The sequence below is a fragment of the Cimex lectularius genome, unplaced genomic scaffold (genome assembly GCF_000648675.2).
Source record: "Cimex lectularius strain Harlan isolate CLEC.00 unplaced genomic scaffold, Clec_2.1 scaffold29, whole genome shotgun sequence".
Taxonomy (NCBI): Eukaryota; Metazoa; Arthropoda; class Insecta; order Hemiptera; family Cimicidae; genus Cimex; species Cimex lectularius.
The window spans coordinates 1,661,059-1,681,801 of NW_019392675.1; the positions used below are offsets into that span (position 1 = coordinate 1,661,059).

At 34.6% G+C, this 20,743-nt stretch overlaps 1 protein-coding gene across 5 annotated transcripts in view; it reads left to right on the forward strand.

The window, feature by feature from the left end:
* LOC106668937 overlaps nucleotides 1-20,743 on the forward strand; it is a 61,886-nt gene that overhangs the window by 23,386 nt on the left and 17,757 nt on the right. For 2 of the 5 annotated variants that reach the window (XM_014398150.2, XM_014398144.2), the window contains exons 2-3: nucleotides 14,713-14,852; nucleotides 19,965-20,065. In XM_014398150.2, the coding sequence (XP_014253636.1) occupies nucleotides 14,833-14,852; nucleotides 19,965-20,065 (121 nt within the window). In that variant the 5' untranslated portion in view covers nucleotides 14,713-14,832. Of the gene's footprint in view, nucleotides 1-14,712; nucleotides 14,853-19,294; nucleotides 19,417-19,964; nucleotides 20,066-20,743 lie in introns of those variants that run through there. The other 3 variants (XM_014398145.2, XM_014398148.2, XM_014398149.2) reach the window with 3 other exon arrangements.

The following is a 20,743-nucleotide window of genomic DNA, read 5'->3' on the forward strand; positions in this document are numbered from 1 at the left end:
GAGCGACGTCGTGGAAAGACGACTCCGGAGAAAGGAAAGGTAAGCAGCCATTTAAACATGTTGTTTCCTCCTTTAACTATTAAAGACCGTAACATTTGCGATTGGTCGTTTTCTTTCTGTGGTCATTTGCTGACTTGTATCGCTCCAATTTTGTCCAGTATGCACTAGAATTAACAGACCAAAGATCGAAATGGTGCTTATTTAACGGCCAACCGTAAGAACTTAACTTTTCCCAAAAGGTGTTCAAAACACTGAAATACATGATGATGATGTAAATGTAGGAGGTGGGAGTTTTATGTTCCCCAAGCACTGCGTCTTTCTGGCTTACTGGACTTTTCCTAGTGCCTTAGTTCAATTCAGTTGACTTGATCCTTCTCATAAGAAGTCATCATTTTGTTCAGTGACTGTCGTTGCTACAGTTTCTTTCCCTGGATTTTCTTTATATCCCAGGTTTTGTCTCCATTGAGCGGTTGCTTCGCATTCGAAGATGACATGCTTGGCTGTTTCTTCCTCATCATTACATAACCGACAAATGGGACCATTGTGGACTCATGTTTTGTTTTTTCAGATGACAGTGACTGGTATATAGTGCTGTCACACCTCTGATTTTAGCCCTCTCTAATTATAGCAATAAATTGGCCAGTTTTGGTGACGGTTTTTTAATGTAAGGTTATTGTGTCTAGCACCTCTTGAGTTTATCCACTTCTCCTTTTGTCTTTTTTTGAATCCGTTCTGGATTGGTGATTCTATGTTTCTTTTTGTCATACTATCTGGTCTTGCAGATAGATCCTCCTCTGGCCAGTTGGTCTGCCTTTTCATTACCCAAAATTCCTTTGTGTCCTGGTACCTAAGATATCATCTAGGTTGTTGAGTTTCTCCAGGTGTCCAATTTTATTAATTATTGTTGTTTGCCGTAAATGTTTAGCCCCTAACAGTAGTTACAGTCTTTGGCAACGTTAGGACTGAGTCATCACTGTGATGATATTCAAGGAAATTTGAGATTACCAATCGGTAGACATATTTAAGAAAGTTTTGCTCTGTTGATCACCTTAAAATATAAAAAGCTTGGCAGTAACATCTGAATTTGCTTTTTTCTTCAAGACCATACCTTGATCCAGTGTTCATGAGTGAAAAAGTGTTCGATACTTCTAATTCTGATTACTGATGTCACCGCTGCGTCTCTGCAAACGTTGCAATTTTTGCTCCATCTATTTTCGGAAAATCACTGTGTGTTATATACTAGTTTATAACAAGTAACCAGATCTAGTGTGCTACCTTGTGGCACTCCTGTGAAATCATTGTTTTTAATTCTGAATATTGGTCTTCTTGTTTGTCTGTAAAATAGTCAATTAGGTAGAAACTGATAATACCTACATACCTTTTAGCTTTTTTTTTTTTGGGGGGGGGTTAATTAAGGATTTTAACAATCCTTTCCTCCAGTGCGACATATAGAGATATATTGTTAAACACCTATAAATTATGGCCATACTTCGCAAAGTGCACTTTTTTCTATAAGAGTAAGCACTTTCCTCGGTCCCTCCTCGCGCACTTCTTTTGCTGTGAGAATTGCCTTACCGAAGGGGCTGTACCATAACCGGGCTGATGCTTCACATTCACAAGGTGTGACATACTTTTATAGACAAACACATATTAAAAAAGGGCGAAAAATTAACTTAGGAAAATCCTTTGTTTTAAATAGATGTTTTTAAGTGTTCTTTCGGGAAAGTTAGACGATCCGTTGGTTTAATTGACCGATAGGATTGTAGGAAGGAGGCTGGAAACGTATTATCATGGTTTACGAGGGGATCAATGTTCCAAGTGAAGGTAATCACGTTGGTGACCTTATGAAATAATCAACGGAAAGTCTACCGTGAATAGGGTTCAACGGGACTTAGGCGAGTACGTCGGTTAACGAACAATGTACTCGTTCTCTCGATCCGGGCGTCCTTGAACCCGCTCGTTGGAACATTTGGGCGATTTCCTTTGCAACAATGTATGCCAAATCGAAAGAAAATTTCCTACAAAAAGACCAAATCGGGTCAACGATTTCGATCTTGATAATCCTCCGTTATTTCGGAACATTAACAATTCTGAAGTTTGCGTACAGCGGTTTTACAGGTTGTGGAAGTTCGAGTTTGATGCAGTTCTGCCGATTTTCTCCAACTCTAGTCTGGATAATAATTTAGATCGACATTCATAAACGTCGATGCGTCTCACTAAAAATATACATTGAAAACAATTTACCAGAATCAAACCTAATAAGTACATTATTGGCAAATAAGGGAATACAAACAACCGTGGAATAGTTATATAATAATAAATGAGATCTCCTTTTGTGGTCTGCGGAGTGATTTGTAAAATATGACAATTCAACCCGTTCGGAGTTATTATTAAGATCGAGTACTGAAGAAGGCGAGAAGCTGAAACGCGTCTGACAAAACATAGGTAGACCGAAATGATCGAAAGTTAAATAACGAAACAGTTGCAACACGACGACAAAATTCAATGTACTACTGTATATAATACAAATCTATTCGTCTTATCTCAAGAAAAGCTAGATGGAATTGAAACAAACTAGATTGCAGTAGATGCTTAAAACGTTGAACTCGTTAGGGTTTATTTAACTACTATTAAGACAATACGCACAAGATAATAAAAAATATACACGTTTAAAAATGCTACATTAAAATTTGTTTTTTATTTATATTTAAAGAACCATGAAAGAATCCAAATGAAATATAAACACGGAATAAACAAGTTTCTAGGTTCTCCTAAGAGAGAACATAAAACAAAACTGAAAATCCAGCAATGTGATGCATTTGTTTAATTGTTTAAAGTAAAAATAGTATGTGCTAGATTATTATTTGTTAGGCCTATTAATTTTAACAAAAGCACGAGATGACTCATATTTCCAATGATTTTTTTATTAAAGTTCATAGTTCTCAACTAATTAAGGTTTTTAGTTGAGATAAAAAATCAATGGCACGAGCGGGATTCGAACCCACGATCTTCGGCTAGATACGCCGCTGCTCTATCACTTGAGCTATCGTGACCTCGATCCACTCGGGCACTAACTTCCCATCTCAACCACACCTTTTGAATTTTCCCTCCTTTTTGCCATTTTTCATCTCAACTAAAAAACCTTAATTAATTGTAATATATTAATTGGTCAAGCGGACCACGAAATTAGTGAATTTAATGATTTAAAATGAAGTATACTTCACTAAAGCTCTCCGTGCCCATTTCATTTGTCGTCGAGAATCCAATCCGATTACACGACATTTGAAAAATAGAAATAAAAGACTTGGAACACATTCCAGGAAGAAAGCCATTTTTTCTGACAGTCAGGGCATAGCCACATGCGAGGTAAAGGAAAAAGCGTATGGAATTGTATGGAATCCCTCAGTTACACCAATGACCAGACCCTGGCTCGGTTCATGGGCATACGGGCCCAGGATGAATGAAAACTGGACATGGCCAATAAAAGGAACCAATATGAATTATCTAGTCCCCGAACCATTTTGCCCGAGCACCTTGCATAAAAAATGGATCGGTAGTGAGTTCAAAACTTGGTGGAGCAACACCTTGGCAAGCGAAGAGATTAATAGAAGGGCCATCCGCAAGACTTACAAAGGAATTACTGAAAGGTAAGCGCAACTGGTTGCACTTCTGAGAGAGCACTGCCGCCTAAGAATGCACATACATCGATTGACAGAAGAAACACTGCAAAACACTGCACATACTCGAAGGCTTCTGCTAGGAAAAAGAGGAAACCGCAAAAAACGTTCTGTGTTTCTGTGAGGGTGATTCGTTTATCACTAACCTTTGCTGTTTACGCCAGTTACCCTAAGGTCCAACTGAGATCGTGATTACACGACATTTGAAAAATGGCAAAAAGGAGGGAAAATTCAAAAGGTGAGGTAGAGATGGGAAGTTAGTGTACGAGTGGATCGAGGTCACGATAGTTCGAATCCCGCTCGTGCCATTGACTTTTTTAACTCAACTAAAAACCTTAATTAATTGTAATATATTAATTGGTCAAGCGGACCACGAAATTAGTGAATTTACGTTCTCAACTAATTTGGTTTCAAACTAATTATAATTGACTATAATGATTTCAGCCTAATCATCAGTTGTTTGGGTATTTCTTTGAAAAATCATTACCCTCGCGGAAGTGTGGCCTGAAAAGAAAAATATCACAGCAAATTTGAAAAACATTCGAGGCTTTTTCGGCCGATAAACCGATCATGTGCGAAGGATAGCGCATAGGACGAGTTCTAAATTTCAGTAAGACGTATACGTTAACAATTTTCCCGCCTTAAGCTTCATTCTTTGTTAACTACAATATAAATATCAACAACAATTTTATAGTATCGAAGGTTATCACATTGACGAGGTAGACACTATCTCGGATCTCGAGGTTATTTTTAATAAGAATTGTGATTTTCGGGACCATATCCATGCCATTAGAAATAAATCCTTTAAAAATTTACGATTCGTACTCAGGCAGACTTTTGACTTTAAGAACCCTTTTGCAATAAAATTACTCTATCAATCTCTGGTGCGCAGTCACCTAGGGTATGCCAGTGTTGTTTGGTCGCCGAGTTCTTTAGACGGGTCTTACATGATAGAAAGGGTACAGAGAAAGGCCACGAAATACCTGTATTACAAATTATGCAATCATAGGAACTAACATCATTGCTCCAATGAAACCAGACTTGCTCTCGTAGGCCTGGATTCTCTGGAGGATAGAAGAGTTTTGGCATCCGTTGTGTTTCTATGGAAGATCCTAAATCATTTTATTGATTCCCCGGAGATATTATCTTGTATTGGCTTTAGGGTTCCCCAGCGTCAACTACGGACCCATGAATTGTTTGGTACTTCACGGCACAGGACCAAATACGGGTGACAGAGTCTTCAATCTCCACAGCTGTGCATTACTTAAATAAATTCGCTATCAGTGCGGACCCCTTCTCCTCGTATCTTCAGATCTTTAAACACAATATTAAACGTGCTTTAAAATGTAATTGAGGGTTTATTTATTACTTTTGTTGTGTTATTTATTAATCTATTTATAATACTGATTTTTTGTTAAAAGTGTAAGCGCTTCTTTGCTGTTATTTTTACTGCTATTATTTTTATATACTTTTTTAGTATTTTATATCATAATGATTGTTTTGTTGTGTTGCTTGACTGTCCTATGCTTGGGTACCTGACCTGTTTGGACTGTAAATAAATAAAATAAAAAAAATAAACAATATAATGCGTAATCTTCAACGCTATAATAAACCAATATTCGGATATTTTCCATTGTAGGATGAATATTTTGAGAGAGATGAATAGAAAGAGAGAGAAAGAGAGAGTGAGAGCGGAGGGAGAATGAATGGATGAATAAAAGATTTATTTTTAAAAAGATACGCAACGCTAGGTCTTATGAACCTTTGTCACACTTAAAGAGAAATTAATTACGTAGTTAACATTTCCTAGAGCTAATAATAAACATATACCATAATACCAATCAACTATAGTATACATAAAAATCGTATAGAAAATATAAGATAATAATTTAAATTGTGATTTTAAAAATATAATAAACTTTGAGTAACATTTAAAAAAAAGGATTTGCTTAATAGGAACCTATAAATAACATAACTTTCTTTAACATTAAAATTCTGATGCGGTATCGACAGATGTTATATAAGAGAGTGTTAGCTGTTTAATCATAGAAGTATGTTTTGAACAGTCTAATAATGGTGAATTTTACGATATTGCAATAAAAAATTATACAAACTAAGATAATACCGATAAATAATTAAATGAATTTAAATGCATAACTTTAACATTTTATCACAGAATATAAGAGAGAAATATTAAAAAAGATGAAAGGGAGAAAGGGTAAAAAAGAGAGATTAGAGAGAGAGACAAAAAGGAAGAAATATATATGTATTAGGTTTTTAATCAATTTCGTCAAGAAATCCTAGACTATGTGAACTTCAGAATTGGGTTGCCAGATGGTCATTGGGCGATTTTACAGATCTTTTAATTAGTTATCTACCTTTTACCGTTTATTCTTCTAGAAGGTCCGAAGTATTCGTGTGTCGCATCTATTAGTACATTTCAGTTGTTTTCTAAAGTCCAGTACATTAGGCAAAACGAACATACCGTTTATTCTTACTAATCGCTGATTCGTTTTTCTTTTTCTGACATCTGGTCTCTTATTGCTATGCTTTTGTTTCAGTCTGTGTAAAAGTTTTGAGAAACAGTGCCTGTCTCACTCTTACTCTCTAAACCTATCACTCTCTCTTTGCCTATCATATCCATATATCTCTCTCTACCTTTTTTAATTTTACCTATTTATATCACTCTCTATTTCTCTTATTCTCCCTTTCTCTTTCTATTCATCTCGCTTCTTACACGTATATCTAATATATTTTTCTGGAACTCTGGGTGACAGGGCAAATTGGTAAAAAAAGTTTAAATTGTTTTGCAAGCGTTGCACTAGGATTGTTCAGTTTCCTGGACGGTTTTTCGATCGGCAATGTAATGAGGAAAAAACACGACAAATGCTGATTAATTAAATTTTCTCTCTCCTTAAAATGTTTATGGTTGGTAAATTAAAAGTGGAAATTGTGTCAGTTAAGTACAAATGAAAGTAGTTTTCTAGAGCTACATTATAAAAATCTGGGGCGGCTTCTAAGTAGTTTGCAATTAAATATGTACGAATTCAGAATAAAAAGATATAGTAACAAAATGTATATAAATAAATAAATATCATGGATAAAATAGAAAGTAAATCATTTGTCATGTTCGTTGACGACCCACCCGATGCCCAGTCCATCGGTACATAGACCAGGGACAAGACCCGAACAGACTTGAGCTTACGATATGCCCAGAAATTAATTATGTGAAAATTATGAAACCAAAGATTTTCTTCTCCTTAAACCCTGAAAATAAAATGAATAAAAATTATTTTAATTCCCCCCCATAATCAATACACTTGGAAACAAACACCTTTTTCAAAGTTTTGTAGTATCACAATCAGCACTTCCAAATTCTGCCAATTATTAGTTTTATATTATAGCAAGCATTAGAATTGAAAGAGCAACGAATTATTCTCCAGTTCGGATGTTATCTGTATATATACATATATAAGAAAATCATAGTTTCGAACAGCGAAACTGATCAAGTTCATGGCAGTTCATGCAAGAGTGTCAGCCACCTGCCACCTGCATCATTTTCAAAAGTAAGTACACTTTAATTACTATTACAATTACAATATAAATATGTATACTTGAACCAATTAGGCTAGAAAGAAGTGTTTAATATTTTTTATTCTAGTTTCAAATTTTTACCTTTTTTGCAGAAAGATTATACAACTTCAAAATTTCAAATACGACTCCTGTAAATCCTCACATTTTAAAGGATTTTTTAAGCTCAACACAATGGTGCAATCGGATTTTAAATTGGTCAAAAAACGACAATGACAAATTTATGGCAAAACGTTAAAAAAAAAGGTGTTTTTCCTATTTATTAATCACATTTCATGTTCGAACTGCCTGACTTGCGTAAAGTTGCAAAGATTTGCTCTTTTTAACCACTCATCACCGGTGCTTAGAGCGATAGAGGCAGGGGATTTGATTCAGCAAGTGTTTTCTGTCCTTTGCTGCAGTTCTTCAACTGAGGTTGCTGGATTATGATTGGCATAGAGATTGTTTTTAAATGGTCTCACAGAAAATAGTCAAGTGGATTTAAATAGGGTAACCGAGGAGGGCAAGAGATCGGGCCACGAGGTCCTATCCACCAATCCGGGACGTGAAGATTCAAATAACATCTCACCTGCAAAGAATTATGTGCGGGGCATCCATCAAGCTGGAGAATCATTCTTTGTCGTTGATGCAGAGGAACATCATCCAATAGTGTTGGTAAAACCTCCCTCAAAAAATTGAGGAACTTAGCACCATTTACATTTTTTCGTAGAGAATAAGGCCCAATTAATTATTTCCACACCAAACGTTGATACTGTGAACCATCGGAAGATGAGAAGAGTATGAAATTCTCTGATTTTCCTCTGTCCACGTTCGAAAATTCCGACGGTTTAAATTCCGACATTGGAGGTGAACTTGGATTCATCAGTCGTAGGATGTATGGAAGCACGTTTTCTTCAGCCTACCTAATCAAATTTCTGCAAGGTGTGTGTTTCTTACCTGTTGTTTCATAATTTGTTAAAGTCGCGAGGAGAGGTCAAGAATAAAGTAATTTAGAATAACACCTTTTTCAATTTTTTGCCAACTTTTCTTACCTTTGTTCGGGTCATCTTCAGGGCCTGGGTAAATTACAAATCATATGTTGATTGGAAGAAATACAATTTAAGATGTAAATATAAATTTTAAACCAAATATTTCTTAGTCACATAAAGTGTGGTGCTATTCTTGTGGTGCCATATTGGTTTTGTGTGAGTGTTGTGAAACGTTTCTTTCGTATTCTGCTGTTTTTATATGATTGTGACAGGGTGGGGGATGCGGTAAATCTGGGAAATTTTCTTTCAACATAGACGGTTTTATTTAGCTCAAAGTCGAGATTTACTGCATCCCCCACCCTGTCACAATCATATAAAAACAGCAGAATACAAATTCACGTTTCACAACACTCACACAAAACCAATATGGCACCACAAGAATAGCACCACATTTTATGTGACTATGAAATACTGGGTTTAAAATTTATATTTACATCTTAAAGGCGAGAATGGGGATTTTATTTCGACTTCCTTTGAGTTCAACAAATTTGTGCAAGGCCCGTTAGACGTCTGTCATAATCAGAGTCCCGAAATCCCTGGACAAGATGAGAGTGATACGGCTTAAAATTGTAAGTCCGGAGTACATCTCTAATTTTATTTTTTGAAAAACCTAAAACCCTTCCAACATTTTGGAGAGAGGAAATTTGATTTTCGCGAACATTCAGTAAAATATTCAGCTTCTCCTCGAAATTACGCTGCAGGGTTCTTTTTTCCATAACTTCGACATTTTTTGACCAATTTAATATCTGATTGCTCCATTGGTTTCATCAAGCAGAGAATTAAAAGTTTTCCCTTGAAGATAATGAGCCAAGGACCGAAACAGATGGTAGTCGGAAGGTGCTAAGTATTGACTGTAAACATGGTGAGAGATCAATTCCGTCCATTTCTGTAATTTTTTGTTTCGTGTAACGAGAAGTCTGACATCGGGCGTTATCTTGCTGAAACAAAACCCGATTTATAATCACTAATCAAAACCTCATACATTTTTTGTAACTGCTTGCAGTAAAATTTTGTATCGGTAGACCTTCTAGAATGAACTCATAATGAATTATACTTTCGTAATTTCAAAATAGAGAGAGCATTGTCTTTTTGTCGAATTGCCCTTGTTTAGCGACTATAGAGCAGGCTGATTGCAGTCTCGCCATTGCTTCATGTTCGTGGGATTTCTCCAATATATCCACTTTTCATCGCAAGTAACTATTCTTTTGATGAACCGAAGGTCATTTGGATTGTTCAAAAGATGTTGACAAATTTGTACTCGGCATCGTGCCTGCTGAATGGACTCATGATGAATCACCCTTAATGAGCGATTCAATTTCCCTAAGCTATGCAGTACACGATTTATGGTAGATTGGGAAACTCCAAGCTCTCTTGCCAAATCCCGAGTACTTTTCGTTGGGTTTGCCCTCAACAAAGTCCCACAGAGCTTCCTCATCGAACGATGATATTCGTACGGAACCTTCTTTCCTCTCGAGGCTGATGTCACCGGCTTCAAATTTCTGAAACCATCTCACTATTGTCCGTTCACAGAGAGCATCCTCATCTTCGAATTGTCGCACCAAACGTGTTGTTTCGGCGGCGGAAAACTTACATTTCCAATAATGGCGTAATATTACCGAAATTTCGAATTTTACCGTCATGTTGTTTAACCAGACACTAAGACAAAACTTAAGGCGAGACGAGATCATTTTTGTTTCTTTCATTTAGTATAGTATACGGATTAAAGTGGTAACAAACCTAATTGGATTTGAAAAACTAATAATTATTCGTATAATTATAATATTCGTCTTAACTAATTTTCAATTAAGAACCTTAATAAATGCTCAAATTAGAAAAATACCACAAAATTTGGCTTTTAAGAAATAATGTATGAAGTTATACCCTTTTACTTTACTGTCACATATTTCTTTAAATTTGGAGAGATTGTCAAACTTCACATCAGTTCATTATTTTAGTCAAACACACAAAACGTCCATTATTTATTAAGCTTTCAAACGGTACAAGAATATCCATAACTCCTCCTGATTGCAGTATGCTAATTGTATATCAAATGTTGAAAAATGTACATGAGATAAACGATCACGGTCAGGTGATGACGATAAATAGAACTGTTTCGTTTTCAAGTTTTATAATTTTCTCCAAAATAAATTATTGAATGATTTATAACCATTAGACATTATAAATTGTTTTCAAAATGACCACCATGTCTGACACACATCCGTAGTCTTTTTCTCCTGGGAACTACAGTTACTCGTGTAGTTAAATTGGTTCTTAGTTTATCACATGCTTCGAGGATTTTAATTCTTAAATCTCCAGCACTGTTCACTACTGAACTGTACACAAACACCCAACAAGTGTGTGCCTGTTTAAACCAAAGATATCCCACCAAGTGGTGTTTGAATCCAAAACTCGTATCCCTGATTGTAAATGTTTGTGTATTTCTCAAGTAAGGTAACGTTTCAATGGAAAAATTAACAAAAATCAAAACTTGTCATACAAACTATACGTTGGAAATTGTTACAAATAGGGTGATTATCAGCCAAAAAATTTCTCATCAACACCCTGTATTGCTTTATTTGATTATTATACATTATTATTATTATTGCATAATTACTTTATTTATGACGCACGGGATTAATGATAATATCAGTAAAGATAGGTTGATAACAAAAATATAAAGTACGTAGGTAAATATTGGTGTAATGTTGAAAGCCCGTCTTTGCCCAAAAGCCTGAATAAAATCGTGAACAACGTTTTATACATTAAATTGCCCCCCCCCAAAAAAAAAAAATTAAATTGGCATATTTCTAAACTGAAACATGCCAAGTTTTTGCGATAATTTCTTTTTACTTTGGTTTAAACTGTCTTTGTACTTAAGTCGTGTTTCTTTATACAATATAAAAATGTTTATTTTACGTTAACCTCCTTTTCATTAATTTGACGGCGTTCGATAGGAGGAGAATGTCTGGCGTTCAGATTTATTGCTCGCGGCTATACTCTCTTCTTTTTTCCTAATTTTCTTCTTTGGAATAATCTCTCTTCGTCCAGGATAATAACAGGCGACATTCCCCTCGCTGGGCGACTTCTTCTGTGGCTGTAGCCCGTCCGACGAAGACTTGCCTCAACTCTTACAGATTTGTCGTATTTTTAACATTCGCTGTTCATTTGTGAGAGCACGCGTCACACCTCGGTAGATTGTAGTCTGTGATCCTGCTTTCTTGCGATTTAAAGTCAAAATGAACTCATAAAATATAGTACATTTAGACTGCTTACATCACCTCATCCTAAGGCACAACTAACAATAATTTCCGTGAAAGTATTAAAAAAAGGTATATATTTACACGTAATACACAACCCAGTTTTTATCATGATTTTACAGCATAAGACATCTGAAAATCTGTGATAGAATTAAGTTTTTGTTAAATTCAAACGTTTGTGTGTTTATGGGTATAAACAACGCGTTGAAAAGGACAAAAAAGCTCGTCCAAATGGCATGAAACACAAAATGATTTGAGATTAAAGCAGCAAGCTCATCGCGGTATAGCATCGCATGGCTTCCAGTGTCAACAGATCGTAAGTTAATCCATGCAGTTCAATGGCAGCTCAATTATTTGCGATTTCAGCTTCTAGTCGTGCGACATCGTATCGCATAGCAGGCAATGTAAATGTGCCCAACACTCAGTTTACTGATCTTCCGAAATCCAACGTCCTATCTCTCAGCTGAACTAATGTTTGTGTTGACCTGGGAAGGCAGTTTCCAGGTTCAGTTTTTTCTAATATATGTACGTATATATTAAAAAACCGGATGTAGATCTGTAGAAAATTGGTTGCAGACCTGTGCTGGAGAAATACAATACAACTATGTATTATCCCGCCATTTTTCAGTCGTCCCATACTTTAAAAAAAAATCTATGTTAATTAAATTAGCCAAATTTTAAGAAATATATGACAGTAAATATCATGATTTGTTCTCCATTTGCATAAATGCCTTTTATTCAGTAATTTACCTAATCGTTTTGTTAACACTTAATGAATCAAAATTTACCGTTCTCATTTATCAAGATTTTAGTCTTTTATTAAATCTAATGTTCCAATTATTCATTTTCTATTAGTTATCTCGACTGTGCTAACAGGGAGAGATTTTAGTCTTATTACTCACTGTGCTGATTATCTGCGTCCTACCCCAGTTTGCTTTCTAGGGCTCAGTTTATACTTTCCTTTGGTTGGTAGGAAGGCGAAAGAACTTAAAGACAAAGAATACCGCGACTTGAAACCTTTACATTTCATTAATGTCATTTGAAATAAATATCGAAGAGGAGCTCGCTAACCATCGATACATTTGTGTCGGATGTCCAGCACGTTTTACAAATGACAGAATATTGTGGAACCATTTCTGCCTCATGCACTGTACAACTCATGAGCTCAGGGTACAAAATGAATATTTTTTAGAACCTCAGCTTTGTAAAGTAAGAAAACTTAAAAATCACGCATAATCTAATTTTTTTTTAACACTAAATGTGCATTTTTTAACATTTTTCTTTTAAATTTCGGACAACTAGTAAAGATAAACACTATCTAGGGATACAGTCTACTGAAATGAGCCAAACTATTAATATATATGTAATGTATTTTTATTTCTTTATGGGCACGTTTTGTATTGAGTACCTTCTTGTCTATTTATATTTTTACAATAAAAAAAATGTACGTGACAAACGTAGGTAATGATGTGCATCATTTTTAGTTTGATCATATCTGATCATCCTGCCTTATTTTCACTTATATGGCCTGTCAGCATTTGACAATATTCAGTGCTTGATCTAGGATGATTGGAAAGAATCAAGCTCAACTCAATGTTTCACCTATTTTCAATTTAATAATTTTTGTTTAGGAGTTTGCAGGAATAATGTGCTCGTTGTCTAAAAACGCAAAGCAAAATGAGAAAATGGTTTGTATTTTTAAATAGGTGTTTAAAAAAATTTGCATACCATTTGATATGTATTTTTTTTTACAGAAACGTGAAAATCGTGAAAAAGAAGAAATGCGGTGGACAATGCTGTCTCATTCATCATTCTAGTAAAAAATCAGGTTGAGCTGTGATACTTGCAATGCAAAACATCTTCGTCACATAATTTCAATATCCAACTTCTTTCAAACAATTTTAATGTTAATGTTAAAACTAAATAGAAAAAAATATTCTTATAACAAGTGTCATTAATAAACGTTTTCAACTGTTGTTTTTTTTATTTACCAACTAAACTAAATCAAGAAAAAAATTATTTTAATGAGCAGAATATGTAATATTATCTATTTTTTTAATCATAGATTAAAATTAATTATATATGAAGGAGGAGTCCAATGGCTGAGATCATTAGGGTGATGGTTTCTTGATTTTTTGCAGTTATGATCATGGGTTCGATTCCTGGCATTGCTCATGGATTTTCATCGGAATAACATCAATCGGATGTAATTGCACAAATCAGAATAATCACCAATTTATAATTTGTGACTTTATAAAAATTATTTAAAAAATCGTAAATCATTCTTTCAATATCTTAAACTGTAGTTTATTTGTTTACAATTTTGTTAATTAATAAATTGTTTTTACATTTAAAATATAAGAAAAAACAGGCAAGTAGAAAACATCTTTTCATTTGCGTGCCAAGTAATGGTTCATTGCATACGCAATCAACAACATTTTATTCACATATCTTTTCAACATTTTTTAATTTTATCTTCATCTTTTGACTAAATCTGGATTTTTATGAATCAAAATTAATTACAGAAGAGAAAACACCATCGGCACAGTTCTCCAACAAATAGAACAAACAATCATGAGGTCTAATAATAAGTGAAACTAAATTACAAAAGCAAAAGTAATTCTGAATTATTGATTTTATTTTTTCTAAAAATAAAAAAAATCATCCAGAAAGACCTAGGTATTCCTAGACCCTAGCAATCCTCAACTTCGCCTAAGGAAACATTGACGTCGTAACATAACGCTAAATGAACTCTCGTAAATACCACAGTTCCAGCAGTGACCATCAGAGCTTCACGTCAGAGCTTTATTTATTTTATTTATTCTGCCAATTTTTGTACAGAGAGCAGTTAATAATTTAAAAAAAAAGACTAAATGAAATATTCATTATAGCATATTTACTAGCAATTATTTGAAGAATTTACAACAATAAAACTTACTAACTTCATTATTTCATCAAAAATTAATGTAAAGATTAACAGTTAGGAAAAAGAGTTCTACACTAAAGAAAATATTAACAAATTGACAAAATTACCATAAAATCTGATATGTCGCTTATGTCTGGTCAATTATGAATCTGAGCATGTTCTTTATCACTTTGTTTGACTATATTACTACTATATTTTGAATTGCTACTAAGCTATGTTTTTGTCTGTTCTAGATTCCATAAATGTACAAAAAAATGAGGAAAGGATTTGTGATATTGGCAATTGCACCTGTTCTCATCTATAGGCTGAAATCAACAAGTCTGGCAGCTTGCAAACGGCTATAGAATTTAATAATGTTTGCCACATTCAACATGTAAGTGGAAAAATACAGTTATATTTGTATACAGAAACCCTACAAAACTGAATTTGAATTTAATTAATAAACACAAGGGGTTTTTCGTTTAAAAAGGACATTTCTGAGACAGACAAACACAAGTTTTAAATAAGAAAGTTATTTTTATTGTACTGTAAGATTGAAAAATCTAAATTAAACCATATTTTTTTAATTTATTTCTTCTTCTACATATTTGGACAGTTTTTTATTATGTTAATATTTTTTAAGTTTGTTTGGAAAGCACGAATGACTACTATGAACATTACATTTCGGCCAACCATTGTCATTTTATGAATTTATCGCACCAAAATCTTATACAATATTAACTAATATATTCTCTATTACCTTTGGAATTTCTATATTTTAAATATTATGGAAAGTATATATTTAATTTAATTAAAAAACCTGTTAGAACAGATTAAATTTGGGTTTTGCAGCATATTTTTGCGTGCAAGCCTGTGTACTGTGCGTGTAAAATTTTCCAAAAATTTACCGTGCTAAATTTATAGTTTATTTCGCAACAATCAAACAATTTCAACATAGAACTCACATATTGCACATAAAAAGGGAAAAGTATCGAGAAATAAATAAATTTGGAAAGTTTAAATAACGGTACAAACAGCTGAAACATTCAAAGTACAACGGTTAACATTTTTGTTCTGTTTTTTCTCAATTTCCCTCAAAAATTTGATTATGTTCAATTAGCCATTACTTTTCGCACAACATGGCTATTTTATGTTAAAATATTATTGGCATGAAATAATGAAAGCTGAAATGACTAAATTGGTTTATTTTAAAATAGTTTTTTATGTACTTTTAAGTTCAACAATATGAAACTTCAATTCAAAACGAGCATTTCAAACAAAAAAATTTAAATATTATTATTTTTTAAATTGTATTTTTGTGTAGTTGTACATTGTCTTCGATTTGACCTCAAAAGTCGATTTCAGAAGCTATAGTTGTTAAATTGGTGAAATCGATTTTTTCTTCAACGAATGCACAATCAATGATCAATCGTAAGTTATATTCAAACGGGGGCAAATTAAAATAAATTACACGTTCAAACTGGGCAGCACGTATTTTATTGAGGGGTCATCCCCATTATTTCTGAAAGTGTTAAGTGGAAAAAGCGCCGTCGGCTATTTCGGGTCCAACAACTATTTTCGAATGTAGAAGCTCGCGAAGAAAACAAATTGCCTTTTTTGAAGTTTGAAATAAGATGTTTTACAAGATGTGATAGCAGGTTTCCGATCATTTCAGTTTGTCAGATACGTTCCGGCTTTCTATATAGGGCCAGGATACAAAGATAGACCAAAATGATAGGAAACGGCCAAGCTACATTTAATATTTCAGCAATAAAAAATCGATAAATATAAATTTCGAGGTCAGTCTGGGCAAATACTTGATATTTCAAATCGAGCAGAATGCTTACACGCTTTCTGTATAGAGCCACGTTACGGAAGGGCAAAAACAGCGAAGATAGGTACACCAAAATGATCGAAAACGACCAAGCTACATGCTAATACTTAAAGGGAAAAAAATACAAATCGAAACTCAGGGCTATTCAGAGTTTATACTCGATATTCCGTCCATTTTGCTCCTCAGATCACAACGCCAATAAATACATTCACTCAGGATAATTTACCACAAAAACATGAATGGTAGACACCACTTTCCTATAAAATGCCAAATCCCCACCATCTCGCTAAATTGTCTTACATCGTGTACTCACACGTTTTCTACAATATATAGAACCAAGGCAGATCGAAATGATCGGAAACGACCAGGATGCAGGTCCAAATATCAAAAGTCCACGAATTTTGTGGATATATTTCAATTCATTGATTTTTGTTCATAAAATAAATGAAATTCTTTCAATATTGACTATTTCGATTCAATTTATATTATGAAACGAAAAGGATATTGTTTTGAAAAATTAAACGTAGAAGTAAACGTTTCAACAATTATAAATGTTCGAAAAGAATTCAGCATCAGCTGTTTTAATTCCACGAGTTCCTAAAACAATTATAACTGTAAATATTTACATTTTATTATACACTGATGGCCAAATTTAACGCACCACTCCATTTATTTAGTTTAAAATTAAAATCATTATCTTTCTATATTAGTTACATGTAATTAGGAGCTATTGTAGTCAAAACACAGTAAATAATTCTTTGTTGACTTTTGTACTGATTAATCCCATTTGCCCAAAAAGTAGCATTATGCTCTTCCATTCTGCCAAAAGATCACTTTCGGTTAATATTTTTCCTTCGTAGATTTCATTTGATATTACTCTTATCCTTAAACCTTTTTCAATGGCTCCATTCAGGCATTTGAGAGAGTATCAATTCTCTAACAATGTCAGGGTCATAACATTGTTAGAGGAAGGATACAGCCAGCAAGAAGTCGCCATGAGTTTAATGAATCACTCTACAATAGGAAGGGTTCTTCGGCCCTTCAGAGAAACGGAGTTTCATACTTGAAGGCAAGGACATGATCGACCTAGGTCTATTGACGAGAGAGACGAAAGATTCATCCTTCAATACGCTCTATGAAACCGCAGCATTACGGGAAATGAGATAAGAAATCTCTTAAGACATGTCCGAAATGTTTCACTTTCCTCCAGGACTAGTAAAGCTGGGTACACCCTAAGCAAATCTCGGCCAACGAAAGACAAACTTCCGCTTCATTGGCCGTGTTCGGGAGGCAAATCAGAGCCAGCAAAGCGGTTGGCGTTGGTCGCTGTTCGGACTGCTCGCGGTAACTTCAAGAGATTTGACGTTAGGTTGGCTAAAGGCCTCCTACTAGTATAGACGGCTCGATCGTTCGTTGGTTCATTCTTCTTGTATACACTGGAACATGGAGCGGAATAATGGGACTGCACTAAACCTGATCTGATTTTATAGTGAACGGGAATTTTTATGCAACCCTATGAACTGTGAATATAAAAACAAATTGCAAAGATTAGACGCTTGGAGGGAAATAAGTGAGCTTTTAGAACGTAGTGTGAACGATGTGAAAAAGAAACTGGAATCTTTATTTACATCGTTTCGTGAAAAACAAAGAGAAGAAAACAAAACTGAAAGTAGTGCTAAGGAAGTCAACAATTTTTTTTCGTTTTTAGAGCCAACTTCGATTCCTCATAGTCTAATCCCTTGGCTCCAACCCATCGGTTTGATTAGGATGAGCCAAGGATGACCAACGTGTTGGTGACCAAGGTTCGGCCCAAGATACTGCTTGTCTTTCGTTGGCCGAGATTTGCTTAGTGTATACGCACCTTAAGAAGAAGGCTCAATGAAAATAACCTCAGGCCACAGCACCCGGCTCCTGGACCTCTTCTTACCACAGCTCAGAAAATGACGTTACTATTCTACTATACATTGGATGATTGGGGACGAGTTCACGTTATAGATGAGGTGAAAGTTAGCCTCAAATCTTCAGTTGGGTGTAATTTCATATGGAGACTCTCAAGAGAAAGATACGCCCCATGCTGTATATTTCCTCAGGTGGGATTCCACGGTGGGTCATTGATGTTCTGGGGTGGTATTTCCTTGGATGCCCGCTCCGAATTGGTCGTTGTGCGAGGAAGACCTCTAACTTCACACAGGTACTTACAAGACATAATCGAAGAACATGTAGTGCCATTGCCCCCCCGCATTGTGAGAGATTCTCGCTAATGCAGAATAATGACAGAACCCATAGAACACTTACTGTGGAGACTACCTGAATGAGGTTCAAATTGAGTGCTTGGTGTGGCCAGCTCGAAGACCAGATTTGAACCCAATCGAACACATTTGGAACCAACTTGCGCGACGAGTTCGATGGCGAAACTCAGGTCCGCCTACAAGAGTTGGAAACGGTTGTTCTTGATGAATGGGAAAGAATTCCTCAGAATTCCTCCAGAAATCTTTTGTAAGGAATGCAAAGTCGTTTGACAGACATGATTCGTTCCAGAGGTCGAAAAAATATTCAATACTAAAGGGGGACAAAAAAGTTGTTTTTTTACATTTTTATTTATTTTTGAAGTTTGTGTTTTTTCATTACTCAATAATTGTTCTTGTAGAAATGGGCAACAAACATTTTCTATGTAAGTGCCTTATTTTTACAGACAAACCTATTTTTGGTTTGCAATGAAATACGTGTATAATATTTAGTGACCGTTAATTAATGACTATTTAGAGATCGGTGACCAGACCGCATCTCACAACCTCTAAAATAATCACAAATACATTAAAATTTAAGGGTGGTGCATTACTTTAATATAATCAGTGTATTTTTCAGAAGTTTATGCCACAAATCAAACTAAATTATTTAAAAAACAGTTCAACCAGTGGTAAATAAATCAAAATTTTTTGATTGAGAATTATTCAACTGTACAAAATCATATGTTCTAAAATAAAAACAACCGTGGAAGTATATGGCACTGTTAAATTGAGTAGTTGAGTAGGGTTCGGTTCTGGTTAAAAAGAAATTCAATGTTTTGACCAATTTTCAAAATTACGTTTTGTCAATTAAGCCGGATTTTGCTTAGGACCTGTAGGTAAGTTTAGATTCAGCTATATTTGTCAATTTTAATCCGCCTCCATTACCCGGGAAGTGGGACATTAAGCCCTTCTGTACATCAGGACTTGCTATATATATATTTAATACATATATTTTAATAAATATATATGTTCGTTTTAATATATATATGTTCTAGTGGTAGAGGTTTGTATTTGAAATGCTAAAAATAGAGGGGAGATAGGTTTTTGCCAATGTTATCATTTATTTAACTCCTTTATTTGCTGACCCACTCCTTTTCATTTTTGCCGAAAGATAAAAATCATTGACATATAATTTGTTTTGGTTTGTGCCAAACGGGGTAGAGTCTGTTGATGTTTTGACTTTGTCAAGGAGAAGTTGGTCGGATTTCCATTGACCGGTTGAAACAGACCTCAGTCGGGCTGATTCCACGGTGATCCATATTTCCACTATGAATACAATTGCGCCAAGAGAATTGACATTAATAGTGAACCCTTCCAAAATCCGAGTGTCTATTTAACGGGTCTGCCCATTCCGAAAAATCAGTGATCCAATTTTAATTTCCAGACAAGGCATTATTACACTGTTTTTGGAGGTTCTGGTAATAAAGATGGAGAAAACGTCCTCGTCTGAAGCAAATGTTAATGGACAAGTCCATAGAGTAAATAGTAAGTAAATTGTTGATTGATTTTTTTTTATTTCTTCATTTATGCAGATTGGGTTGAGGGGAAAGCGGAGCCGGCGAACGCATCAACCGTCTATGCACGAAAATGCACGACTTCATCAATATTTGTTGAATGATGGATCCACCAATTTACTTGCTGATTTTAAGTAGATTTAGTTTTTTCGTTGCAAACCGGTGCATGATGGCTTTGTTAAATTTGCATGTTGGACCTCCAGAAAATCCCTTTATGGCACATTTCTTCCTCGTCTTGCTTTTTGATGAAACACCACGAATTTTTATTTTTAAAATATTATTTCTCTACTTAAATTAATCCATAAATTTAAGATAAGATTTAAGATTTTGTACATGTTCAAAATGTTTGCACAACTTGATCAATATCGGAGAATTATAGAGAACTGTCAATTATTCTGTTTTAAATTAATCCTAGCCTGAAATTCCGACTATGAAAAAGTTTAGTTTTACCATGTTCTACATTTATACGGAGTGATTGATTGTTTACATATAGAAAAAAAATTATCTCAGTTATTCCATTAATTTTGGATCAGAAACATTTTTTATCCTCTCTATTTCATGTCCTATTTAAATTGTTATTTGCATTGACCACTTTTTTACCCAAGAATTGTCTGGCTCTTGGTATAGTCTGGATGAAGAAACAAATTCA